At 41.3% G+C, this 25,751-nt stretch overlaps 1 protein-coding gene and 1 non-coding gene across 3 annotated transcripts in view; both read left to right on the forward strand.

Annotated features, from left to right (window-relative positions):
* Positions 1-1,755: 1,755 nt before the first annotated feature.
* Positions 1,756-1,874, forward strand: LOC111867686. The gene has a single exon (XR_002843380.1). It is a non-coding gene; the product is annotated as a 5S ribosomal RNA (ribosomal RNA).
* Positions 1,875-6,486: 4,612 nt separating this feature from the next.
* LOC111867658 (sialin) overlaps positions 6,487-25,751 on the forward strand; it is a 35,085-nt gene continuing 15,820 nt past the window's right edge. Inside the window, exons 1-2 of one of the 2 annotated variants that reach the window (XM_023857687.2) lie at positions 6,487-6,630; positions 17,734-17,883. In XM_023857687.2, coding sequence (XP_023713455.1) covers positions 6,582-6,630; positions 17,734-17,883 — 199 coding nt within the window. In that variant the 5' untranslated portion in view covers positions 6,487-6,581. The remainder of the gene's footprint in view (positions 6,631-17,733; positions 17,884-25,751) is intronic. The other variant, XM_023857688.2, reaches the window with a different exon arrangement.

Raw genomic sequence — 25,751 nt, forward strand, 5'->3', positions numbered from 1 at the left:
TATAGATATCATAATGAAAAACACACAAACTTTAATTGATGCTAGTAAGGAGGTTGGTCTAGAAGTAAACACAGAGAAAACTAAGTATATGTTACTGTCTCGTCACCAAAATGCAGGGCAAAATCGTGACATAAAGATAGAAAACAGATGTTCTGAAACTGTGTCACAGTTCAGATATTTGGGAACAACGATAACAAATCAAATCCTGATTGAGGAGGAAATTAAGAGGCGATTGAACTCGGGTAATACTTGCTATCATTCAGTCCAGAACCTTTTGTCTTCTCGTCTGTTGTCCAAAAACATAAAAATTAGAATATACAAAACTATAATTTTGCGTGTGGTTCTGTATGGGTGTGAAACTTGGTCTCTGACATTAAGGGAGGAACACAGACTGAGGGTGTTTGAGAACAGGGTGTTAAGGAGAATATTTGGATTGAAGAGAGATGAAGTGACAGGAGGCTGGAGAAAACTGCATAACGAGGAGTTTCATAACTTGTACTCTTCTCCAAGTATAATTAGAATGATCAAGTCAAGCAGGATGAGGTGGGCAGGTCATGTAGCACGAATGGGGGAGATGAAGAATGCGTATAGGATATTGGTGGGAAAGCCAGAAGGAAGAGACTACCGGGAAGACCAAGGCGGAGGTGGGTGGACAATATTAAGATGGATCTTAGAGATATAGGATGGGATGGTATGGATTGGATTGATCTGGCTCAGGATAAGGACCAGTGGAGGGCTCTTGTGAACACGGTGATGAACCTTCGGGTTCCATAAAATGCTGGAAAATTCTTGAGTAGCTGCAGATTTGGCTTCTCCTCAAGAAGGGCTCAGCTCCATAAGTAAGTAAGTATCCCATAATGCACTATGGTGGTAAAGAAAATAACAGAAAGATGTGCATTGTCATAACTTCTAAGAAAGAATGATTCAATATTTGCTTCTTTGCAGTTACTAATCTGGTATGTACATAGTTGCAAGCATTAAGTATAAGGTTACTGAAATTGTGATATTAATTCTTAATAACTTTAATTCAACACATTTTGAAGCTTGTGACTACATATACACATAAAACTGGTGTTTTAGTAGTTATACAATCTTTCTTTCGCTGATTATATTTATTACACCAAGCTTTACATAAACAAAACTGTATGGACATGCATTTAAATACTGCATGAATCTCACCATTCGAGAGTTTACAGAAATCTTGTCATGAAACATGTTGCACAATAACCTTCTCTAACCCCTATGATCAGTTTTAGTTCAGACAGTTTGAAGGTTTGTGGTGCTTCTTGTACATTCAGAAGATTTTCCCTTCATTTTTTTCAGTATGTTGGCTTTTGACCCCATTACCCTCTTGTCAGTTCACTTACACTAGCACAAGCCTCGTTGGTGAAAATAACTTTGTATTTTAGCGTCCTGTTGCACTGATTCATATTCATAATGTGTATATATTAACAGTCTTCAAGTGCATACAATCCGATATACCACTTCTACACTACATGTTTCGGCAGTATGCTGCCATCTTCAGGTGTATCGATCCATAAACCATTTCTCTGCTTGCCTTTATAAGTCCATTTACAAATAATATTACATTTGTATACGTCCTTATATAATAATAAACTTTATGTATTTAAAAATTGTTAAAACCTATTATCTCTCTTAAACTTATGTGTATTATTGATCATCCACGAAGGACCCCCTTGTGAAGATGATTCGCATTTCACATAATTATACTGAGGCAAGTAAATTATATGTCATATCAACGGCCATACCATGTTGAAAACACCGGTTCTCGTCCGATCACCGAAGTTAAGCAACATTGGGCGTGGTTAGTACTTGGATGGGTGACCGCTTGGGAACACCACGTGCTGTTGGTTTTTTTTTCTTCTCCTTTTTGTCGATCACAGTTGCCGCGTGACCTAAGGCATGAGCTATCTTGACTTTTCGAACCCTGGGCTCTTGGGTTCGAATCCCACTCGAGGGATGGATGTCTGTGTACATTTACTGTGTTTGTGTTGTTCTGTGTGAAGGTAACGGCCTTGCAAACGGCTGATCCCCTGTCCAAGGGGTCCTACCGACTGTGTATGGATTAAGATACTGAAATGGCGGCCAAGGTCCACAAGGGCTGTGGAACCATAGATTGACAGATAGCTACAATGACTCATTGCCTAATATCAAATCGAAAATATTTCGCCTGTAAGTAATCTTTTACTTTAGATAAATTCCGTAATAAAAGGCAGAGTTCAATCATATAAACGATAACTTATTTTGTATTTGCCACTGATTTGACTGTATAAAAGAAGGTAAATTTGCCCTTGTGCCTAACTAACTATGCTCTAAGCTCTGAAAATGTATGGGAGAGTGGATGTACGAGTATAGGTCTATGTATTCTTGACCTCGGCACGAGGTTGAGGTGAGTGGTCAGTTTCACTCCCCGTATAAATCTTCTTCTTCTTCTTCTATGGCGCAACAGCCCGATGTCGGGCCTTGGCCTCCCTTATCTATCCTGCGCTGCTCTCTTCCAGTTCCTTAGGCCCATTAACTTTTCTTTGGGATACGCTCCTTATCAATTCTCTGTACATGACCAGCCCATTGCAATCTTTTAAGCTTTATCGTCACTGAGATCTCTGGCTCCTTATATAATTTGTATAACTCTTTATTGTATCTTATTCTCCATATCCCATTCTCTTTTATTGGTCTATAAATTCGTCTTAGGATTTTCCTCTCTATGAAGCATAGGTAAATATCTATATTAAATTCCCAGCATTTCTCCGTTATTTGTATCAGGGTGAATAAATTGTCTCTTGTTGACCTATTCGGTCGAAATCCTGATTGATATTCCCCTATTATTTTTTCTATATATGGATCCAGTCTCTTTTTTAGTATCCTTGTTAAAATTGTATATGCTGTCGGTAGGAATGATATACCTCTATAGTTCCTACATGTTAATTTATCCCCCTTTTTAAATATGGGACATATAATGCTCTTTCCCCAATCTTCTGGTATCTTTCCTTCTTCCCACACTTTATTTATAATTCTGTGCAGTGCTATTATTCCTTCTTGTCCTCCTGCCTTCAATAATTCTGCTGGTATGTTATCTCCTCCTCGTGCTTTATTTAGTTTTTGTTCCTTTAATGCTTGTTCCACTTCTTCCTTTGTTGGAGGCTCTATTATCTCTTCCTCTTCCCCTTCTCCATCATCTGTATTTTCTTCTTCATTGTCCTCGTTATCTTCCATACTCTGATTTTGATGTACCGTATAAATCAGGCGTTTGAATAAATGTGACAGACTCCGTGGCTTGAGGCCGGAAGTGAACTATACCGACCGAGCGATCGCCGCATGCCGGCGAAGTTAATGCCAACTTTAGCGGATAGTGGATATCACGTGGTTAGTGCAACGAATCCTCACTCCCGTTCATCTCGGTTTTCTAGACCGGAGCCGCTATTTCCTTGAAATAGCTCCTCAATTATCCTCAGGAGTCTGAGTGGACCCAGATCCAGACCCACTACTTCTCAGAAAATGTGGTAGCGCCGGGAATCGAACCCGGACCTCTGGATGCGTAGGCAGGAACTCTGACCACTAGGCCACAGAGGCGGTCATAAATGTAAATGACAAAGATGAAAGCGCTCGGATTGATTTGCTTCTGTATTACTCGTATTCTCGAAAATGGTGGGAGTTAACAAAGTTACTATTCCACGTACGTAAACAACAATAAAACTCACTTGAGCTGTTCTCATTATACACTGGTATCTGTGTTGGATCAGTTGGCGTTAATGGTCGAACGACCTTGACATAGTACTTTCACATCTAGTGCAAATAAAAGAAAGACAGGGGAATGAGATACGGCAGAGAGGAGAGGGAGATAAAGAAAGTAGATTAGCGATTTTCCGTTGAGTGCTCAATGGGCTTTCTGCACTAGTCCATTTTAAGATTAATCTGTTTTCCGTTAAGTGTCTGCGGCAAGTTTAGTACTGGCTGCGCCCCAGCGGTAACATGTCGGATTCGAGTACGCAGCAACGGTGACTGCGAAGAGTACTTTCATCTGGGACGTAACGCCATGTCATTCAGTAGTTCACCGACTTCCCCCCGAAACGTCGGTTCATTTCTACCAAACTAAATGGCTTACAATCGAGGAGACAATACTTTTCTTGTAACAGCTTACTGAAACCCATATACTCTTAAGAAACGCTTTATAGCATATTAGAATCGTAATTGGTTTTATTTATGAAGTGTAGGTTGAAAAGATAGCAGATCTATCTTACAATAATTTTATAATGCATATAGGTATATGGTTTCATGTTCATATGTGTGTATCCGCTAATTTCAGTGATGTTGATATAAATGTCACGCTCTTTCAGCCTTCCCGGCCTCTCTGCTTTAGTCCTCTACTTTCCAGTTAGTACAGATGTAAAGAAGCTGGGACTTGATGATCATTCCACTTCTTGTAGTGCCGAGGTTAAAAATACGCGAACCGTTACTTCCACTTCCCAGTATGTCTTAATGGCATCTTAACTTACGCAGGAATAACTTTGTATCTTTCTTTTTTTTTCCTTGGCACTACAGCCCCAGTGGGCCTAGACCTACCTCCATGAATTTCTCCGTTCACTTCGGTTTTTCTAGATCTTACACATTCGGTAGGACTCCTTGGGCGGGTGATCAGCTCGTCACAAGGCCTATACCTGTACACAAACACAGAAAAAAACACACACACATACATACACAGACACACAGAACATCCATGGCCTGAGTGGGATTCGAACCCACAATCCCGGCTTCTAAGCGAGCGAAGACAGTACATTACTTAGACCGCTCGGCTACCGTGACCGAATAACTTTGTATCTTGCCTTCAATAATATTACGAGGGATAGTCAGTAAATAGGTCACAAATGAAAATAAACAGCTGGAATGGATGTAATAGGATTTCTGTGTGTATCACTGAGTAGCAGCAAAGTCCAGCTTCATGACAGTCTAGGCATCAGACGCCCATGCGCATGTTCAGAGGCTGATTTCAGTAATCAAAATTGCGACCGTTCTTGAAGTGTACTACTGAAGATCAACATTCCGTTGTGTGTTTTCTTTTTTGGGGTAAAACGACACAATGCAAAGGATATTTATAAAGAAATGTTTCCTGTTTATGGTGGGAAAGCGATGAGACAACTGTATCAGAGTTGGTGGAGGATATGTCTAGAACCAAATGTTTTTTACAGGTTAGAATATCACATGTTTTACGTTTTATATCCATTTATGACCTATTTACTGACAAGCTGGTTAGAATGTATCGCTTCTGAATTGAATTCATGAGGCGCCCAGTTCGAATTTTGACTGAAACACCAACTACAGTGATTGAGGTTTTTCATGATTCCGCTTAGTCCTTTCTGACAAATTCCGCAATTTCAACTCAAATTAGGCTACGTCTGTCTTCTTCCAAATCCTTCCATGTTTATTATTTACGAATCTCAGTACCATTCGATGCTGTATTGTATCACTTACTGACAGCGGCGATGACTAAACGCGTTGGTCGTGAAAGCTTCTGGAATGAAACGAGCAATAAATTAGTATCAGTTTAATGCAGGTCTTGCGAGTTAGTTTGTGTCCGAGAAATGTAAGTTCTGTTTTTATAGGGACATAAACTCCGTACGTTGTTCTGGAACGTTCTTTACAGAGCATCGATCTACCCTTGCCACATATTCTTCGTTGTTAACTGTTTCCCTTAAGCTTCCGTCCAGTTGAGAAGAAATCTGATGCAAGCCAGCGTTAAAAATAAAATTCCACGGAGCAGTATGGGTTGGGCTCATTTCGATGACGCCTTCAGCTCCTTGGAGCACTTGTCTTGTTTTTTGATAGTATGACTTTAGTGTTTAAATAACATTAACAGTCGTGTTTCTTCCAAGAAGCACAAACTGTTGATGTATCCTATGTTGCTAATGTGCTAACACGACATTATGTGAACACATTTTCAAGAGACCAAGGAGTGTACTGGAAAGTGGTTATTAAGTGTTTGATGCCTCCCAATTATTTATTTATTTGTGTTAAATTTTTGTTTCAAACAAATAGCTAATTAACATTAGGACTAAATATTATTTGTAACGAATGTTCTACTCTCCGAGCATAGCAAGAACGAAAGGTTATTCATTTCCTTTGGAAACTAGCCAGTTCATTCCGCAATTTATTGTACTGTGTTCAGTGTTTCTTGTCAGCTCTTTCCGCTCTTATACAAAGTATTTTTTTTGTGTGTATGTGGTGTCTTGTGTCCCCTTTCGCTGAGTGTGAATTCTGTAACAGTTTGCATATAAAACATTGCTGACCACAGAACTTTGGTATTAAAGAAACACAGTTACATTGTGATGCGTAATGCGATGTGTTCTAAATGACAAATATACGATCTGCGTTTTGGGCATATTGGTGTTTTAGACGCATGCGCAGTGTTAAGATTGGGGGTGGGGGTAGGGGTCAGAACAGGGTGAAATATCTGGTCGGCTACGCATCTCAAAGAGCTCAAAGAGCGTGATGGGCGTTTCGGAAGCAACTGGGCGCTGCTTTGCTTTCGTGTGACATAGGAAATACACATTTTAACTTATAAAAATATGGAAGGAGCACCTCTTGCTTCGGAGGGACCAGTACGCAGTTTCTTTCGTAAGTTTGTATATAGATATCTAACTCGTGTATTGTGATTTGCGATTATGAGGACCATTTTACAGTACCAGTGTTGGGTTATTAAAACGTTATTTCGAAATGTACTCGTAAGCCCTGATACTTAACTTACGGTTTTGTTGCAGCTGACAGTGAAATTATGCGATTATTTAAATTATTTAGAAATGATAGCTACTTCATATGTAATGTTATTGGTGTACAGTATTTGTTCTCTCTATCCTATGAATAAATTTTTAAACGTTGTTTTAGGACTGTTTATATATAAAACAGCCACGTATATATATATATGTTGCGATTATTTACGAATAACGTCAAGAGAGCCTTCCGCCGTTAACTTGGAAACTGTAATTTCTTCTCGTTATATTACTTGACCTCTACATCACCTTGGCTGTAGCACGCGTCCAGATTTCGGGCACTGACCCGACTTTTAGGTTACTGATTCGTCATCAATAAACACAAGAATTTCAGGGGACGTTTTACTTTAAAACGCTGACCACGTTTAAATTCACTGAACAAGGTTTGCCTTCTCGTAATTGGTTACATACCTTTCCCGTCGTAACGTTGAGCGCGTGTGCATGTTTTTTTATATAAACAAGGGATGTCCAAAGTCTGGCCTGTACATCATATAGGGTCGGTAAGAAACCTACATTTACGAAGTACACAAAAACTGTTTAAATATAGAATATCAGCCATAACATTAACTTATAGAATGTATATTCTGATTTCTGATTAAACAAATAAATAAGTAAATAAAAATATATATATAGAATACGTTTGGTAGATATAAAATATTTATTGTTCATAGTGCAGTTTTTAATAGCGGTTAAAATCTCTGCGTCTTATTTTTGAAGGGGAGGGGGTCTGAAGTTACAGTTCTGGGTTCATCTTGAATCAGACAATTTGTAATTTTCTTAAGCTTAAAATTTCCCTCTATCCCCTGGAGGAAATAAGAGGCCAAATATAATGAACATATTTTCCATCACGAGAGTGCATGTAAACAGTAATGGTTATAAACATGTAAGCCTACACACGTGCTTTGTTAGGCGGAAGAGCGTTTTCGTTCTTGAAGCCTATAGTTCGGAGTGGGTAGTACTTTTATAATATGATATATGTGCACCGATAAAGAATTTAATTTCATTGTGGTAAATGTAACTGGCTTACGTTCGAAGAACCTTTTTTGGAACATGTTGGAAAATAATTTACATCATCTAACATTAAGACGGTCAAATTACCGTATTTAAGCATGTATAGGCCGCGTGCGTGTATAGGCCGCAGCACAATTTTCAGACAGAAATTATAGACAAAATAATTTTCTTGGAATATTATTTCAGGAGTAGAAATTATTCCGAAATTTGGCAACGTTTAACGTTTTTTAAAATGAATTGTGATTTCGAATATTTCGAATATAAGCCGCACCCCAGTTTTCCTCTTGAATTTTTGGCAAAGTTTGCGGCCTATACATGCGTAAATACGGTATTCTATATAACCGAAACATATTAATCTAGTATATAAAAGTAAAGCTGTCCCTGTGCTTAACTAATTAAATATTATGCCATGAAGGCGTGTGGGGAGTGGATGTATAGATCCATGTACTCTTGACCTCAGCACTATAAATTGAATTGAGTGGTCAGCTTCACGCCCTCGCCGTTCTACCCCCGAGGAAAGTCTCCGATGTCCCTTGGATAGGAGGGTGCGTGGACCCCCAGAACCCGCTTTGACGACATGGAGAGGAGAAAAATCTTACCCCTACCGGGACTCGAACTCCAACCCCTCGGCTGTCCAACCCGTAGCTAGTCGCTATACCGACGGAGCTATCCAGGCCCCAAAACTGGTAGCTTATAGTGGGAAATCAACACCAGGTGGACAATGACGCCGCCAGTGTTGCCAGTAACAGTGCAAATATCGCAGAGTTGTCGGCGTTTAGTTGGTGTGAGCAATGTCCCACGTCCACCAACTACCAGTGTCACCCGGAAACCGTGGAGGTCCGTCTCAGTAGGCTGCAGGAGCTCGAAAAGTTATCGCGTTAATTGCTACTGCCATTTTGGGACGCCTAAATAATCTCGCGGTCACAAGTTAAGAGTCTCAGTGTTGCAAAAATCAGCTGATATTATTAAAGCTTTTACGTGACTGGAAGCCGTATTTACTGTTCTCTCTGCGGAGGATATTAAGAGGCTTGTTTCTTTGATTTCTTTATCTTCTTCCGCGATGTACGAGAACACTACATTTCGTGTTATACCGCCGCTGTTGGGTAGGCTAATACGCCATCAGTTTCATTTTTAGTGTTACTAAGTTTAAGTGAACATAAGTGACAGATCCACTCCTTCTTTCGTTGCCTCTTCTGTCTTTATTTTAGAATTTTGGTCTGAAAATCTGGTAGTATTCTTTTGAGATCGTGGTGAAAACATTCAAAAGTGCACGGGCACAATGATTAACAGAGTTTTCAAAACTCGTCGCGTCTCTAAATTCTTGGAATCCCCTTGCAACTGCATCCAAAATATGTGGTATTATACGCAGGACACTTCGTGATTGTTTATATATATGACCCCACGGGCATAGTGAGGCTGGAACGATTAATAAAACTAAAGAAATCCACCTCACCGGGACTCGAACTCTCAATCTTCCAGCTTGTATCATAGTGCCTCAGTCAACTACGCTACCGCGTGCTTCTATTTAGAAGCTGGATACAAGCTGGAAGATTGAGAGTTCGAGTCCCGGTGAGGTGGATTTCTTCAGTTTTATTAATCGTTCCAGCCTCACTATGCCCGTGGGGTCGACTCAGCCTCTAACAGAAATGAGAACCAGGAATATTCTTTAGGGTAAAGGGCAACCGGCGCGTAAGGTTGACAACATTACCGCCATCTGTGAGCTGATTGTCTAGAGAGAATGTGAGAGCCTCGACGTCTCACAATCCTACGGGCCTTCACGGCCTATTACATGGATAGCTTTGCCTTTACCTTACCCCATATAGAAACACAATTTTCCATACTGTTTCGGGTGTGTCTGACACATGATAAAGGTGTAGTCGTTCTAAACAACGGTAAAGTGTGCATGAAAAATTATGGAACAGTTGGGACGTATAGCACACACGAAGGAAACTGTGAGGAATTGAGACATCTTTCACCATTAATTCCTTGACTTATGATCCATGACTGAATAGCGTTTGCTCTACCAGTCGTTGCGTGTTGTTTGCCGGGCAGTAACGACGTTACCCAGGGAACTGAATAACCTTCATTAAAGGTTCGTTGCCTGGGATCGTCTTGTTGAGTGAAGGCTCGTTGCCTGGGAACGTATTGATGAGTGAAGGTTTTTTGCCTGGGATCGTCTTGTTTAGTGAAGGTTCGTTGCCTGGGAACGTATTGTTGACTGAAGATTCGTTGCCTGGGAACTTCTTGTTGATTTAAGTTTCGTTGCCAGGGAACATATTGTTGAATGAAGGTTCGTTGCCAGGGAACGTATTGTTGAATGAAGTTTCGTTGTCTGGGAACGTATTGTTGAATGAAGTTTCGTTGTCTGGGAACGTATTGTTGAATGGAGGTTCGTTGCCTGGGAACTTCTTGTTGATTGAAGTTTCGTTGCCAGGGAACGTCTTGTGTATAAAACACTGCATACGAATATTAGACATAGGCGGACGACGACTGCGAGAGAAGTAGACTCAGGGGGTCTACTTTATAATTGACCGTCTTCGAGGACCACCGTTGGTTGCCGTTCATAACTGCCCTCGTCTTCACTGGCAACTTACACCACGCTTTGGTCGCCACTCGTGACTGTCCTTTGTCCGACTTTACGTCACTTATAAATTCCTTCACCTGTGTCCCTTCCTTTCCCTGTGCTGCGGCTACCTGCACCGTGTCCCTGGACGCCTCCACTGAGTTACACTGCCCTCTTTCCCTGCCTCGGGGATGTCGAGAGGTTACGTGGGCAGGGGGGAGAATTGTGGTTTCTGGTGCTAGTAGGCAAGGGTTCTTTTCTGTACGATTATTAAGGTGTCTCACAAGCAGGGAAAGTCGGGAGTAGCTGGATTCTGCTCCGTAATGGTAGAGATGAATTTCTTATCTAGGGTCATACGGGCCTGGCTGGGGCAGGCCAAGAAGATCCTTAGGCTACTGTCACATACTCGTACACCACTACAAGCAACTTTGCATTTTCAGTAATTATTTATTTAACTTTAGCTAACACTGAACATAAAGGAAAACTCAAATAGTTTACACTTATGTGGACTGAACTTGTAATACTTCTAGACTCATAATCTACGTCACTTCTAGCGAAGTGACGTAGATTATGTGTCTAAATTGGCCGAAAGTTTTATGAAGACTCCTTTTGGGAGAATCATCTCTCTCTGAATCCTAAAGTCCACGAACCACAGCACCTAAGAGAAATCCACTCCTTCTACATGTGTTACTGGTCTAGTTTAAAAACTAGGAGATTCACTAAATTAGTTAATTTCCAATCGTGTTGCTTTTCTATGTGGTTCTGGCAGTTACTGACCTAACGCTAAAGTTAAAAGCGGCTTGATATATTAAGATCAGGGGATTAGACTCAGGCACTCCCACTTCCAAGTTATAGCCACTCCAAACTGTCAGCTCTCAAATTCCCAAAGACCTTCCGACTGTGCTGAAACAGCCAGAATTCCAGGAAATGTACCAGATGTTACTTCCTGTCCACATAGCAAAACTTGAACTTTCACTTCTCAGTGTAAAAAGGTGGCCATCTGCCGGATCTTTCTTTGTATAGTACTTAGTCTTAAGTTAATAAAATTTCAATTAATACGAAAGTGTCCGTCAAATTGTGATGAACTGTTACATCTCTCGCAGTCGTCGTCCGCCTATGTCTCATCTTACACTGAATGGAAGATATATTATATTTATAAATTGTGTAAAATATCTCGGAGTGTTCTTTGGTAAGAGGGTTACATGGAGATTGCACATAGAAATTATGGAAGCCAAGGCCTTCAGAACATTTATAAGATTGTATTCCTTATTCGATAGTGACCGATTAAGCGCTAACATTAAGCTAACCCTCCACAAAGCTCTCGTTAGATCTGTAATGACTTATGTTAGTCCCGCCTGAAAATTCGCGATAGATTCTCATCTAATGAAATTGTAGCACCTACAAAACAAGGTTCTCCTTGGGAATTTTCCAAGGCACACACTGGTTCGAGATTTACACATGGCTTTCAAAATTCCGTACGTATATGACTATATAACAAAATTATGCAGGCAACAAGCGGAAGTCATACAAAATCATGATAACGAAAATGTTCGCAATATTGGACAAGGAGAAGCCCGACATAGAAAGTATAAGAGGCTTAAACTTGGCGGCGGTCAAGCATACGACTGTTCATGTGAGTAGACTGGCGTTATAGCGGAAGCTACTAGAAATAGGGCATAATCTGCTGTACTGAGCCTGGACTGACAGAGGCCCTGTGTATATTTAATACACTTACTATCATATTTAACATGTAAAATGTAAATATCCTTTGCATTATGACAAATGACTTACTACTACAGACAATGACTCTGACAAAAGACACCCGTCCTCTTGTCAGAGAAGGCGCCCCACAATAACAAGACCTAAACTGTCAAACAGTAATAAATATCTGGTCATGAGCACCAGATTGTGCTCGACACCAAGATTGACTGACTGATTGACTGACCGTCAGTAGCAGTGTGACTTTGACTTTTCTTTGATATTCTAGTGAGAGTTTTTAACACGAAAGGACCGACTGAAATTACTTGTTCAACATTTTGTGTTATAGTTACGTTGAATTGTAGTTGCGTCGTTGAGTAATAAAGTGAGGTATTATTTCACGACATAAACCATAACTATTTATAGTATTCTGGATGAAAATCTGAAGAGTCGAGACCGCTCGGAGCAGTTAGGCACAGATTTTTTTTTTTCCTGTGGTGCTACAGCCCCAATTTGGGCCTAGGCCTACCTCCATGAAACTCTCCGTTTCACTTCGGTTTACTAGATCTTACACATACGGTAGGACTCCTTGGGCGAGTGATCAACTCGTCGCAAGGCCTCTACCTGTAGATAAACACAGAAAAACGCACACAAACATCCATGCCCTGAGTGGGATTCGAACCCACGATTCCGGCTTCCGAGCGAGCGAAGACAGTAGGCACAGATTACAACATTAAAATTAATTTAGGTAAGTAAGTTGTGATAATTTGGAACTTCCACCAACAAAACTTCATGGAAGGGACTTGAAAGTGATATCGTTGCAGTCACCGCCCGTGTATTGCGGCACTATACAATCAAATTTTATGAAAATTGATAAGCTTAGATTCTTTTTTGAGGAACGCACATGCCATTGTACCCATTTAGTTTTGGAAACGATTATGGAATTACTGACAGTATAGTCTTCATTTTAGGCTTTTAGGTGGCTTATCTGATCGTTATAACAACACTTGCCGTCTATCCTTCTTGATGTACTATGACCAATTAGCAACATTTCACATAATATATCCGGCGATCTTTTCTGTAAGAAATCCATCAAGTTTTGTTTGATATTCTGTAATTTAATTTGTTTTTATCACAATCCCTTCATTTATTAGCCTGTGAAAGTATTTAACATGTAAAGTTCGCGTCTAGTCTGTCTCTCCTTCCTTCCACACATACATGTTATTCGCTCGCTGAAGCGCCTTTCTGAAGCAGAGCTGAGGATTCATTTTATTGCTTTTGCATGCAGCCAGTGGTGGCACCGAAATTTATTAAGAACAGGTTCGCTTAATTCGTTAAGCACAGGGACAACTTTACCTTACCTTTAATAGCATAATATTTTTTTCCAGTTTCATTTGAACTTGAGGCTTTCGAAATTTGTTAACAACCGGTACTTAGTTTTACGAAGTTTGTACAAACGGGCTTTATACGGTGGTACCATTGCATACAGCAGAATCCTGTCATCGCAAGATCGTATACTGTCGCTGAATAAGAATATATAGAAAAGTCGCTTTTCCTCAGTCCTTCCTTCTCAGTGTATGGTTTATCAATCATTATGCCATTCGATGCTATGTAGCCTGTCCTTCACAGTCAGGAATCGTGATTTTTTTTTCTCTGTAGGATCTGAAAGTTATTACAGCGGTAGTTGTTAAGAGTTATATTTTCTTGGATATAATACAGTGTAGTCCGTTGAAAATCGACCGACGTTTCGGAGGAATATGTTGCCTCAAACTTCATGGTCAAAGAACACCTCGAGCGAGGAACTATAGTGAAGCAGGTGGTATCTTGCATTTGCTGCCTGCTTCACGCAAGTTTCTTGTCTAGTCTATTCTTCGACACTGAAGATGGAGGCGACATGTTCCTCCGAAATATCGTGTGACTGAGCAGACTACACGGCATTATATCCCAGAGGATAGAACTCTTACTGTGTCCGTTATAACAGTGGTTATACATTCCATTAATGATTTAGACAAGGGGCACTACCAAATAAAAATCAAAGTATCAAGCTCTGGCATGGCTGTGTGTTGTAATTCCATTTATAAATTTACGCTTTATGTACAGTTTATATTTACTTTTAACCAGTGATAAGGAATGCAGAAAGTTACATGTTGAGGACCTTCGCCATAATTTTTACCCTTCGTATATGTTTTTAAAGAGCTGCTTCTAAATTAAAATAAAACTCATATCACCGTCCTTGTGCAACTTCATCAGTACATCAAAATTCACACTACAAAGGCTCCTTGTCTCTTCGTATTGTTTATTTAGCACTGCATGTTTCGGCTTAACTGGCCAACATCATAAGACTGTAGATGAAAACTGCTGCTCTGCTGTTACGCTGTTGTACGTTACATTTTATGAAGTACTCATAAAATATTTTAATTTATTTTTTAGTTTATCATGCTGTGTTTAATTATGTTGTGCACACATGTTTAATGTATCTGTATTCTGTAATAATGGGTTACACTAATATGTTCCTAACAAAACGTTCCCGAAATTTGAATTTTACGCGCAAATGGTTATGAGTACATCGAAATACCGCTTGGTGTCTCCCCACACACCCTTCTTGAATCAGTGTGGCAACCGGCGTCGAGGTGAGTGGTTGAGTTTATTGTTGGTGAACGTATTTCCATTGTTGTGTTTCCGTGAGTTTGCGGTTTTGCGATGGCTGACCTGAGAGAGCAGCGTGTCTGTATAAAGTTTTGTTTTAAACTTGGGAAAACCGCTGCAGAAACGCATCAGATGTTGAAGCAAGCTTTTTGTGACAACAGTTTAGGCCAGATACAAACTTACGACTGGTATAACAGTTTAAAAAATGGCCGAATATCGACTGATGATGACGATCGTTCGGGTAGGCCGTCAACTGGCACCACGCCAGAAAACGTCGCGAAAGTTAAGGATCTGATTCTGCAAGATCGTAGACTGACCATCCAAGACCTCTGTAACACCTTGGGACTAAGTTATGGTACATGTCAACGAATTTTGTCAGAGGAACTGAACATGAGGAGGATTGCGGCGAAGTTTGTGCCAGGACTGCTGCAAAATGAACAGAAGCAGCATTGCTTGGAAGTCTGCAGGGAACTTCAGCAACAGCTTCAAGAGGATCCAAACTTTCTTTCGAAGGTTGTCACTGGTGACGAAAGTTGTGTTTATGGCTACGATCCTGAAATTAATCAGCAATTATCGCAATGGAGGAGCCCTTCTTCACCTCAGCCAAAAAGAAGCTCGACAAGTCAAGAGCAACATTAAGTCCATGTTGATCTGTTTTTTTTATATACGTATATTGACGGGATTGTTCATAAGGAGTTCGTCCCTCCTGGTCAGACAGTCAATAAAGAGTTCTATCGCGATGTTCTAAAGCATTTGAAGGAGGACATGAGGAGAAAACTTCCAGAGAAGTGGCAGACAAACGACTAGGTACTCCACCATGACAACGCACGACCGCATACAGCTTACACTGTACAGGAATTTTTGGCTAAAAACAGGCTGGCAGTTGTTCCCCACCCACTGTACTCGCCAGACTTAGCTCCATGCGACTTCTTCCTCTTCCTCAAGAAGAAAATGAAGTTGAAGGGGCGAAGATTTGATACAGTTGAGGAAATTCAAGTGGAAACGCAGACGGTACTAAATACCCTAACAAAGAAAGACTTCCAGATGCATTTGAAAAGTGGCAGAAACGCTGGGATCGGTGTATGCGCTCCCAAGGGGACTACATTGAAGGTGATGGTGCAGAATAAGATCCAGTTAGACGTAATAGTTTTTATTAATATATTTCGGGAACTTTTGGATAGCACCACGTATCTCTGTAATTGTAATGTTACTTACATTTTTTTTGGTGTTTTGGTTTCTTATCTTTGTGGTGCGTGTAGCAGTTCTGGGTATTTGGAGTAGTGGTTGTTTTTAATTAGACTAGGGTGTATGTGCTGATGATAACTGGTGATCATTTCCTGCAACGTTCTGAATACTTGGTAATGTGTATCAGTGTTCGTCATTTATGTGTTAGTTATTTTTATTGATTTTTATATGGTATAGTATTTTTGTAATGTGTTAAGTGTTTTCTCTCTTGTGTTCTTATAATACCCATTGTATCTGTTATGGTCCCATAGGTATGCCCTATGTTTAATATGTAGCTAGAGTATCCCGAATTATTATTACGGTTTCTAATTGCATGTATATGTTCTTTGAAACTAGTGTTGAATGCTCTGCTTGTTTGTCCTGTGTATTTTAGTGGACAGTCTAGGCATTTCAATTGATAGATGCCAATTTTGTTGTATTTGTCTGTTCGTGGTGATGTTTTACTACGTTTTTTGTTGTGTTCAGCGTTATAAATGCAATTTTTCATTTGAGTGTCCTTGAATATTGTTCTGATTTTTCTTGTTCATTTTCTGCTTATGTGAAAGTGGCCCATTTTGTTATTGGGTGTTGTGGGTCCGACGTCTGTGTTCTGTTGTTGTGAGGCTAAATGTTTTATTATTATTATTATTATTATTATTATTATTATTATTATTATTATTATTATTATGTAATGTGTTTTTATAGTGTTTAGTTTTTTTCTTTTGCTTCTTCAGATATTGTGTATGTGTTTAATCTTTTTACTAAGCAGTTGATACTTGACATTTTATGTTCGTGTGGATGGCAGGAGTCGTTGGGTATTATGGCATCTGTTTAAGTGGTTTTTCTGTATATTGCAAATTCTAGGAGTAGGTCAAAAATTAGGAAGCACCTCATTGTGCAATTTTCTCTAACACCCTGTTAGTCCTGTTTCTTCCTTTCAGGTACATACGAGTATGATTTGACCAACCTGTACTCAGGACATTCTCAATATGTTCTTGATATTCAGAATTACTGCGTTTTCGGACTTTGTCTATTATCCGGTATTCTGAAAACTAGAATTACACGTTTCGGAAACTGGATTTTTTCCCGTCCTCAGGTGAGAGGGGAGACAATGACTCTGTTGGGTCCCCCAGAAAGAGCTAACCTAAATGACCGGACTACCCATGTCAGATTCACCACAACTAAGGGACCGAACCCTGTAGGTATTACCCCCCCCCCACACTCACCTGAAGATGAAAACAGGTGCAGTTTCCGAAGCGTTCTGTTCTCTAGCTTTTACTGGACGATGGACAAAGTCCGAAACCCCAGTAATCCTGAGTGTTATGAACCATCGCTAAAACCCTTTAGAATCTGCTTGTTCTTGATATAGTCCGCGTTATTCTCTCATGAGTATAAGTCCCATATTATGGGTCGGCATTCGATTTGTCTGTTTAAAGCGTTTGGTTATGTTTTATTTGAATCCGACAACATAAAATAGAACGGAAGTCTCTAGTATCGCGGAATTAATGTAAGTACTTCAATATTACCATGACAGAATTGCAGGGCGTAATGCGCGAGATGCCCGCATCTTATGCAAAAAGCAAGCCAAGACAGTACGCTTGTCTGCCTGACCGCACGTAATCATGAATACCAAATGCAGTAACGCGTGAGTATACGGAGCCTGTTCGTGGTTTAAACGTGTGGCTCGTTGAGACAACCCGTGTGTGCAGGCACGCATGTATTTTCCTTATTCCTGATCAGGGTGTGATGCAACTGGGGGCACTACTTACAAGCTGGCTTAGTGTTTATTGTATGGGTGTGGTGCAACAGATCGCGGTGCGTGTCAACAGCTTAGTTGCTTGTCAGTCCGTACGAGAGGAAGGATGTCTGAAGGCGGAGAACGTTTGGTGGTCCAACCAGGACAGCCCGAAGTGTATGTGCCGGTCAGTGTCTCAGCCTCTGATCACAAGCGACTGCCAGGTAACGTCAATAGTTTGTTCATGTTGACTTCCATGCGAGTCGCCGTGTAGTCACAAGTGGATGCCGACGCAAAATGGTGATTCGCGGGAAAGCGTAAGTTGTCATATAATTTAAAGAAAACCTAAATTAATTAGTAACTCTGCTGCGCCCTACGGCACGGGGTTATATATTTCTGTCTTTGGGATGCACCGACTGAAACAGTAGGTAGTTGAGGCCAGTGTTCTTGTGAACTTCAACGTTATAAGTTTTCTTCTTACATGCAACAGATATCAAGATAGCCGAAACGTCTGTTTATCGTTGCTTTGAACGAAATGATATTTTAGGCAGATAATTTTGCAAAATATAGCACATCGTAATTGTGTATTTTAACTTTGCGATCCCACCGATGAGTTTCAGCTTACAGATTGAAAACAACTATCAAGCTATTTGTGAACGATACTGAACATAACTGAAAAGGAACCCCAAATTTATCCTTTCGGAGGAAGTGGGCAATGAAAAAGAATTATTACTAAAATGTATGTGAAATCTTACTCTTGGGTATTAATTTACTAATTTCCAGTTTTAATTAGATCATGGCTGTATAAACTAATATGTGAACTTCAGTACGATGGTTTGCTTCATTTGTTACATATTTGGCAAATAAGAAAGACAATATCTTACGAGAATACGTAGTGTGGGCACGTTTGGGTTTAGTGAATCACATTTTGATGAATTCTACAGATCTGATTTTGGACTAAAAAGTGAAGGTATCCCTGTAACAGGCCGTGGAGGCCCATAGGGTTGTGAGATGTTGAGGTTCCCACAATTTCTAAGACAGTCGGTTCACAGATGGTAGTGAGGTTGTCAGCCTTACACACCGGTTAGCTGCCCTTTCGCCCAAGGAAGATTCCTGGTACTCATTTCTGTTAGAAGCTGAGTCGACCACAGGGACATAGTGCGGCTGTAAGGATTAGGTAGATAGAAAAAAAACACCTCTTCGGGATTCGATCCCGCGACCTTCAGGCTTGTAGCATAGCGCCTCAACCAACTACGCTACCGCGTGCCCCTTCTGATTTTGGAGTAAATAATATAATGTATGGCTAATTTAAATGCACCTATTTCAACCAATGCTGTATTCAAAGACAAAGGAGTTTCGTAATCTCTTAAATTGTGTAATTTTGTATTCATTCGTGCTGGAGTAAGTAATAAAAATGCGCTGATGCTCCATCAGTCGATAGTACTGAATGATCAAAATAATAGGCGGACATGTGGTTGTCGACTTGAAGACTGTTGTCTCCTGGGACATCAGGCCGTCTGATTGGTGGAAATCTCACGGAGAAGACTCGAATTGGAGCAGCGAGCTAGGGGTGGGGCGGGAGAATAAGCGACCATGAACTGTTTGAACTGGAGGACGAAGTAGTGTTAACAGAACACTCCAGGTGTAAGGGTATCCAGTCGAACCTGTTTCCTTGCGATCTCATGTAGCCACGAAACAGCTTTGTCTTCGTACACAGCGTCAGTTACAATTTGAAGTAAATTTCGCTTATTGAAGGGTGGAGTCCAAGTGGGTCCCCTCGGCACGGCGGCCACTGATTGGCCTATTGTAGCCTGCCCCGGGTGATTATGATGATGGAGAATTTGGTGGAATGAAGATTGGCAGGGGAAACCAAAGTACTCGGAGAAAACCCGCCCCAGCGCCACTTTATCCACCACAAATCCCACTTGGCCAGACCCGGGATCGAACCCGGGCCGCCGAGGTGGGAAGCCAGCGACTCACCGCTTGAGCTATGGCGCGGCCCTGCAATTTGAGGCATGTGTGTAAAAATACATATCATTAATATTAAAGGTAAAAAGAAGGTAGAGTAAACTTAAGTACTACTCCATAAAGAAGTATGGGGGAGTGGATATATGGAACCATGTATTCTTGACCTCGGCACCAGTTTGAGGTGAGTTATATCATTTGGATTTACCCTTTTAATTTTTAAAACGGGCATCCGAATCCGTTAAAATTGTGTCTATTTTTTTTTCTGTTATAAATGGAAAACGTATTGTGGGGTATTGGCTCTATGCAGGAACTGTTGAGCCACAGAGGCCTCAGGGCACGCGCGCAACGGGAGAGTTGCGGATTTTATCGGCGCGTTGCTAGGCGACAACTTGGAACGCTTGGATGGCACAACAGGAAGTACGAGTGACGTCATATTCCCACTCATCCCGTTGCTGCGCGGCGCTCGGTGTACACCTCCCCGCCCGCTAGGCTGTGACGTCACGTAACAGTAGGGCGTCTGTTGCTAGGCAGTGCGTGGGTAGACACACCTGACAACAATACCTGATATCTTTTGCCGAGCAGCAATGTGTTTTCTATGTGATCCGTGCTAAGCCTATATAAGGAGCAGCGAACACTATTCAGGCAGTCTCGGCATTCCAGATGAATGCCTGAGACAACTCCCAAGGCGACCATTGGTTCACCGAACTCATTTATTTAATCATTGTCTTCGGCTCTCTCATTTTCCAAATACTTGGAAGGAAGCAAAAGTAATAACTTTACCTAAACCCTGTAAAGACCCGAAATTCCCGCAAAATTTACGTCCGATCGGCCTCCTGTACACGACAGGAAAACTATTCGAAAAAGTAATTTTGAAATTACTGCAAAAACATATTGAAGAAAGAGGCCTGCTCAACGCAAGCCAGTTTGGTTTTCGTGCACGTCACAGCACGACATTGCAATGTATGAGGCTGGCGGACAACGTGACCCTTAATTTCAACAATGAAATGTCTACGGCTGCGGTGTTCTTGGGCATCGAAAAAGCCTTTGATACCACGTGGCACTCAGGATTGCTGTGTAAGTTATCAAAATTGGAATTCTCGAACAATTTGACCGAGCTTATTGGGTCCTTTCTTTCTCAACGTAAATTCAGTGTTTCGGTTGAAGGGGAACTGTCAGCGCCAAGGGAAATGCAAACAGGGTGCCACAAGGTTCAGTCCTTTCCCCTACTCTTTTCAATTTGTACAGAAATGATGCCCCCAAACACATGGTGTTCACCTGGCCCTCTTTGCGGAAGACACCTGTCTGTATGCGACAGATCGCAAGGAGGGATTTATTGTTAGAAAACTCCAGCGCGGTCTCAGCTCAATGGAGACCTGGTGTGAGCCCTGGAATATTAAAATTAATGAAGATAAGACTCAGGGGGTCTACTTCTCTCGTGGTCGTCGACCGCCTGAGTCTTGTCTCACTCTAAATGAACGAAATATTCCATTTGCAAATAGTGCCAAATTTCTAGGTGTAATCTTCGATAAGAGAGTTACATGGAGAGTTCACATAGAAATGATCGAAGCCAAGGCCTTCAGAACATTCATTAGAGTATATTCCCTATTCAGAAGTAAGCGATTGGGCGCTAACATTAAACTGACCCCCCACAAAGCTCTATCAGATCCGTAATGACTTATACTAGTCTTGCCTGGGAAATGCGGCAGACGCCCATCTAATGAAATTGCAGCTCCTGCAAAACAAGGTTCTCTGCGCACACCGGTCCACGATTTGCACATGGCATTCAAAATCCCGTACGTATATGACTGTATAACAAAATTATGCAGGAAACAAGCAGAAGTCATACAAAATCATGAAAATGAGAATGTTCGCAACATCGGACAAGGCGAAGCCCGACACAGAAAGTATAAGAGGCTTAAACTTGGCGGCGGTCAGGCATACGGCCGTTCAAGTGACTAGGCTGCCGTGGTAGCGAATGCTACTAGAAATAGGGCATAGTCTGCTGTACTGATCCTGGATTGACAGAGGCCTTGTATTTATAGTACATAGAAGTAGGAATTAAGATTAAATTTGTAAATATACTATGTAAATTCTGACAATGGACTTACTATTACGGACTATTGACCGGCAAATGACAGACCCGACCTCTCGTCAGACAGACTAACTGACCGTGAGTCTCAATGTGACTTGGACTTGAACTTCAGGCAGTCTGACAATGGACTTACTATACAGGATATGACTGAGAAATGGCAGACCCGACCTCTCGTCAGAGAGGGCGCCCCAAATGGACAGGACAGTAACTTTCCTGGGGCTCGACACCAAGACTTACTGACTGACTGACTGATTGTCAGTCGCAATGTGACTTTGACTTTGACTTGATTCAGGAGTGAGTCAGTTGATAGGCAGTGAGGAAGAATTCGTTGCAAGAGTGGGGCTGTGAAGAGAAGACTTTAGGTGTATTGGGAGTGTGTATGAGTAATTCAGTGACACTTGTATAGCTCCCGTGTTATACTGTAAATAAGTGAAGACTACTGAAGGCAGAGTGAAGAGATTAGTGTGTAGGGTTTGTAAATTGTGTAAACCCGCAACAGTTTTACAATTAATTGTAGTTATGACTAGTAGGTTGTTAATAAAACCAATTAACAATCAGAGCGGCGTCCACAGTAGACCAAAACACATTACAATATTATACATAAGTTACACATCGCTACTGTGTCTGGTGTACCACTGAAAATGAATGCTGATATGCGAATAAGGACATGAATGGCAAAAATAGACGTGCTGTGTGATAACATGAATTTATCGCGTTGAATTTGCAAATGTGAAGATGGAAATTCTTCGTATGTTTACTTGAAGAGACAAGTGGCATAGTATATGGATGTTCATGCACGTTTCTGAGCGATGCGTAACGTTTAAGCTCCGCCAGGCACCGCTCTCTGCCTATGACAACGCGGATATTTGAACATACTGCATAGCCCGTGTATACTTGAGTGAAGAATGACGGAGAAAAGGCACACATGGTTCTCGGTGAAAACCGTCATTGGCCCGCTACAATTCCAACGGCAACCACCACAATATACCGAAAGTCAGACACTGCTGTTGTCCTAACCAGGCCAGTAGAAAATAGTTGATTCGTACGCTGCATAATATTCGCCAGGGATTAAGATTACGCTTGGGTGGGAGGTGATTGTGAAAGATGGAGTGGAACTTAGTAAAATAGGCATATGCGCTCTCTATCCTGTGTCTCTGTGAATCTCCCCCGCCCCCCTTCAACTTTTGAATGCCTGAACCAGTCTTTGTGGAATGTCATACATACACATATATCATGACACCTGAGCCCATCTCTACGGTGTAATTCATAAATCCCACATATCAGACTGTGTGTTTATGTTTAGCCCCTTAAATCGTTGCTAGGCAACAAATTGAAGACGTTCCCGCGGCAACGAATAGTTGTTAGATGCGTCGTTTTTTATGCGGTCCGTGTCGTATCTAAGGAAAGCAGTCGATTGGTTTTTCCAGAACTTCCCTAAAGTAGGCTTATGCGATATCTACCCCGTTTTTTTATATACACGTATATATAAACGCCGTTGAAACGTATTTGTGTAGGGTTTTGTCCTCCGTCCGATATGGACTGGAGCGCAAACTCGACTTTTCTGCGAAGTGATTTCTATTTAAACCTACGTCAGATGACTGACAACAAACGATGATAAAAATACGAAGGACAAATTGCGGTTCGCACATGGTGCACTGCGAATAGAGATTATGTGTTTTTATGTGTCTGTAAGTCGGGTGAAGGGCGATACGTGACCGCATTTGCTCTGAAACTCATCTTCCATTTCATTCTTATCTGTATAGTATTGTCACCAAGCATAATCTTGAACACATTTCTCGGTGAGGACAGGGGGATTGCCCATTGCAGTGGCACGAGATCTAAAACGCATATGATCGTGGATAGCGTTAGACGAAGGTGCGTGATCAGCTTCACGTCCCGGCCGCTTTACGCCCTGGGAAAGGTCCCCTGTACACATTGGGTAGGAGGTTGTGTGCGCCCCACAACCGGCCTGAACGACGTGGAGAGGATAAAACTTTTACCCCTACCGGGACTCGAACTCCGACCGCTCGGCCGTCCATCTCGTCAGTCGCTGTTCTAGGAAGCGCATGATCCATTAAGGACGGTAATCGTAAATATCATTCATAACCAGAGTCCACAATTGTGTTGATCTATCCGCAAGGCGACCTTATTTCAGCGTTAAATTGAGTTGTCTTTATTGGCAGCAGAATAAATTGCATAACATAGTTTGTTTTGCTGGCATATCAAAACAAATACTGATAAGCTAGTGTCACAATGTAACGCAGTCTTGACAGATGCCTAAAGGAATAAAATACGAGTATTGTAACACTATCTGTAGTGCGTAACGTAGGTAAGGAACATGGGCGGACTCAAGATTTTTTCCAGGTGGACAGCCAGCGGCAGGGTAGTTGGTTGAGGCACTATTCTAAAAGCCGGAAGGTCGCGGGTTCGAGTCCCGATTAAGTTGATTTTTTTTTTCCAGTTTACCTAATCCTTCCAGCCGCACTATGGCGGGAACAGAAATGAGTAATAGGGGTGTAAAGGGCGGTCGACGCTTAAGGCTGACAACCTTACCGCTATCTGTGAGCCGATTGTCTAGAGAAGGCATGTCCAACGCGTCGATCGCGGGATGATTTTTGGTCGGTCTAGAAAACCAAAATTAACGGTCGTGGGAATTTGTTGCGTTGACCACGTGACACCTTCTATCCGCTAAAGTTGGCACTAACTTCGCCTACAAGCGGTGGTCGCTCGGTCGGTATAGTTCGCTTGCGGAATAAAACCATGGAGTTTGTCTTTGTTTTAAGTGATGCTAGTGTCGCGTTTACCCCAGAAGTTCGTGCTTTCTCCGTGTTGTTATTACAAATTGTACGAAATAAGAAGTACGAGATTGGGGTGGCTTGTAATGGCATGACGCTCATGCCATATATTTCGTGAAAATCGGTAAAATTAATCGAAATCTGAAATGACACACGTTGTAATCTCATAAGCCTACTTTATTTCAATCAGAAGGAAAGAAGATTAAAATTGAACAGAAAATAGTTATCACTTATGCTTTGTACTCGCGTATGGATTCGATTCCCGGCCTGGGAGCCGTCTCTTCTGACTTTTCGTGGTATTCCTTGGTATGTAAATAAATGCTGAACATCCCCCTTAGCCTTATAGAGCATGCAGTTGTCCTTTTTTTTCTGTAGAAAACTTAAATTTCAGCTACCATAAATCGCTTTCTTCTGTTCACCAGTTTAAATTATTTTTTTAAAAGAATGATTCTTCAGATTTCTTATTTAAATTATTTTACTTATTTCATATTATATAACACTCTATGTACTTACGAGTACAGTATTACGGATCATCTGGTGGACCGCCACGAACCACCAGTGATCCGCGGACCACCGTTTGAGAAACACTACTGTAGCGTATTTCGTATTAGGATACGATCGCCACATGCTTACCAGGATACGATCGCCTTGTGCCACATGCTTACCAGGATACGATCGCCTTCTGCCACATGCTTACCAGGATAAGATCGCCTTCTGCCACATGCTTACCACTTCGTCATTCATAATCATCCTCCCATTTGGCCATACGTGTTGCATCTGTTAAAAGACCTAATAACGAAAGAAGTGGTCGCCTACGCATGTGTTTCTTAAAGTAATTGGGATAAGAATTTCAGTCACGTTAAGTCTGAAGCTTCTAAATTACCGTGGACAAGCATGATTTTGCACATTCTTGTCAATACGTACAAAAGCTACATCGCTCTTACGACTTTTGCGTCTAGCTAGTGTTTATTACTGACGTAATTATTGCAGCGGTCAGAGCGCAGTCATTAAAGTGACTGACTACGCACTGGCCATCGGTGCTTCGGTTCCCATCACGGGGTTTTCGCCAGAACTTTCAAGACCGGTGTTCATCTTGTCATGATATGCATACCAAGTTTCATAAAGACTGGTTCAGCCATTCTAAAGATGATAAAGGAAGATACACAAACACAGAGTGCATAAAGATCGCAAAAGCCTACGTTAATTTTTCAAAATAAGGAAAGTATGCTAAAATCAA

The sequence above is a fragment of the Cryptotermes secundus genome, unplaced genomic scaffold, assembly GCF_002891405.2.
Source record: "Cryptotermes secundus unplaced genomic scaffold, Csec_1.0 scaffold931, whole genome shotgun sequence".
NCBI lineage: Eukaryota > Metazoa > Arthropoda > Insecta > Blattodea > Kalotermitidae > Cryptotermes > Cryptotermes secundus.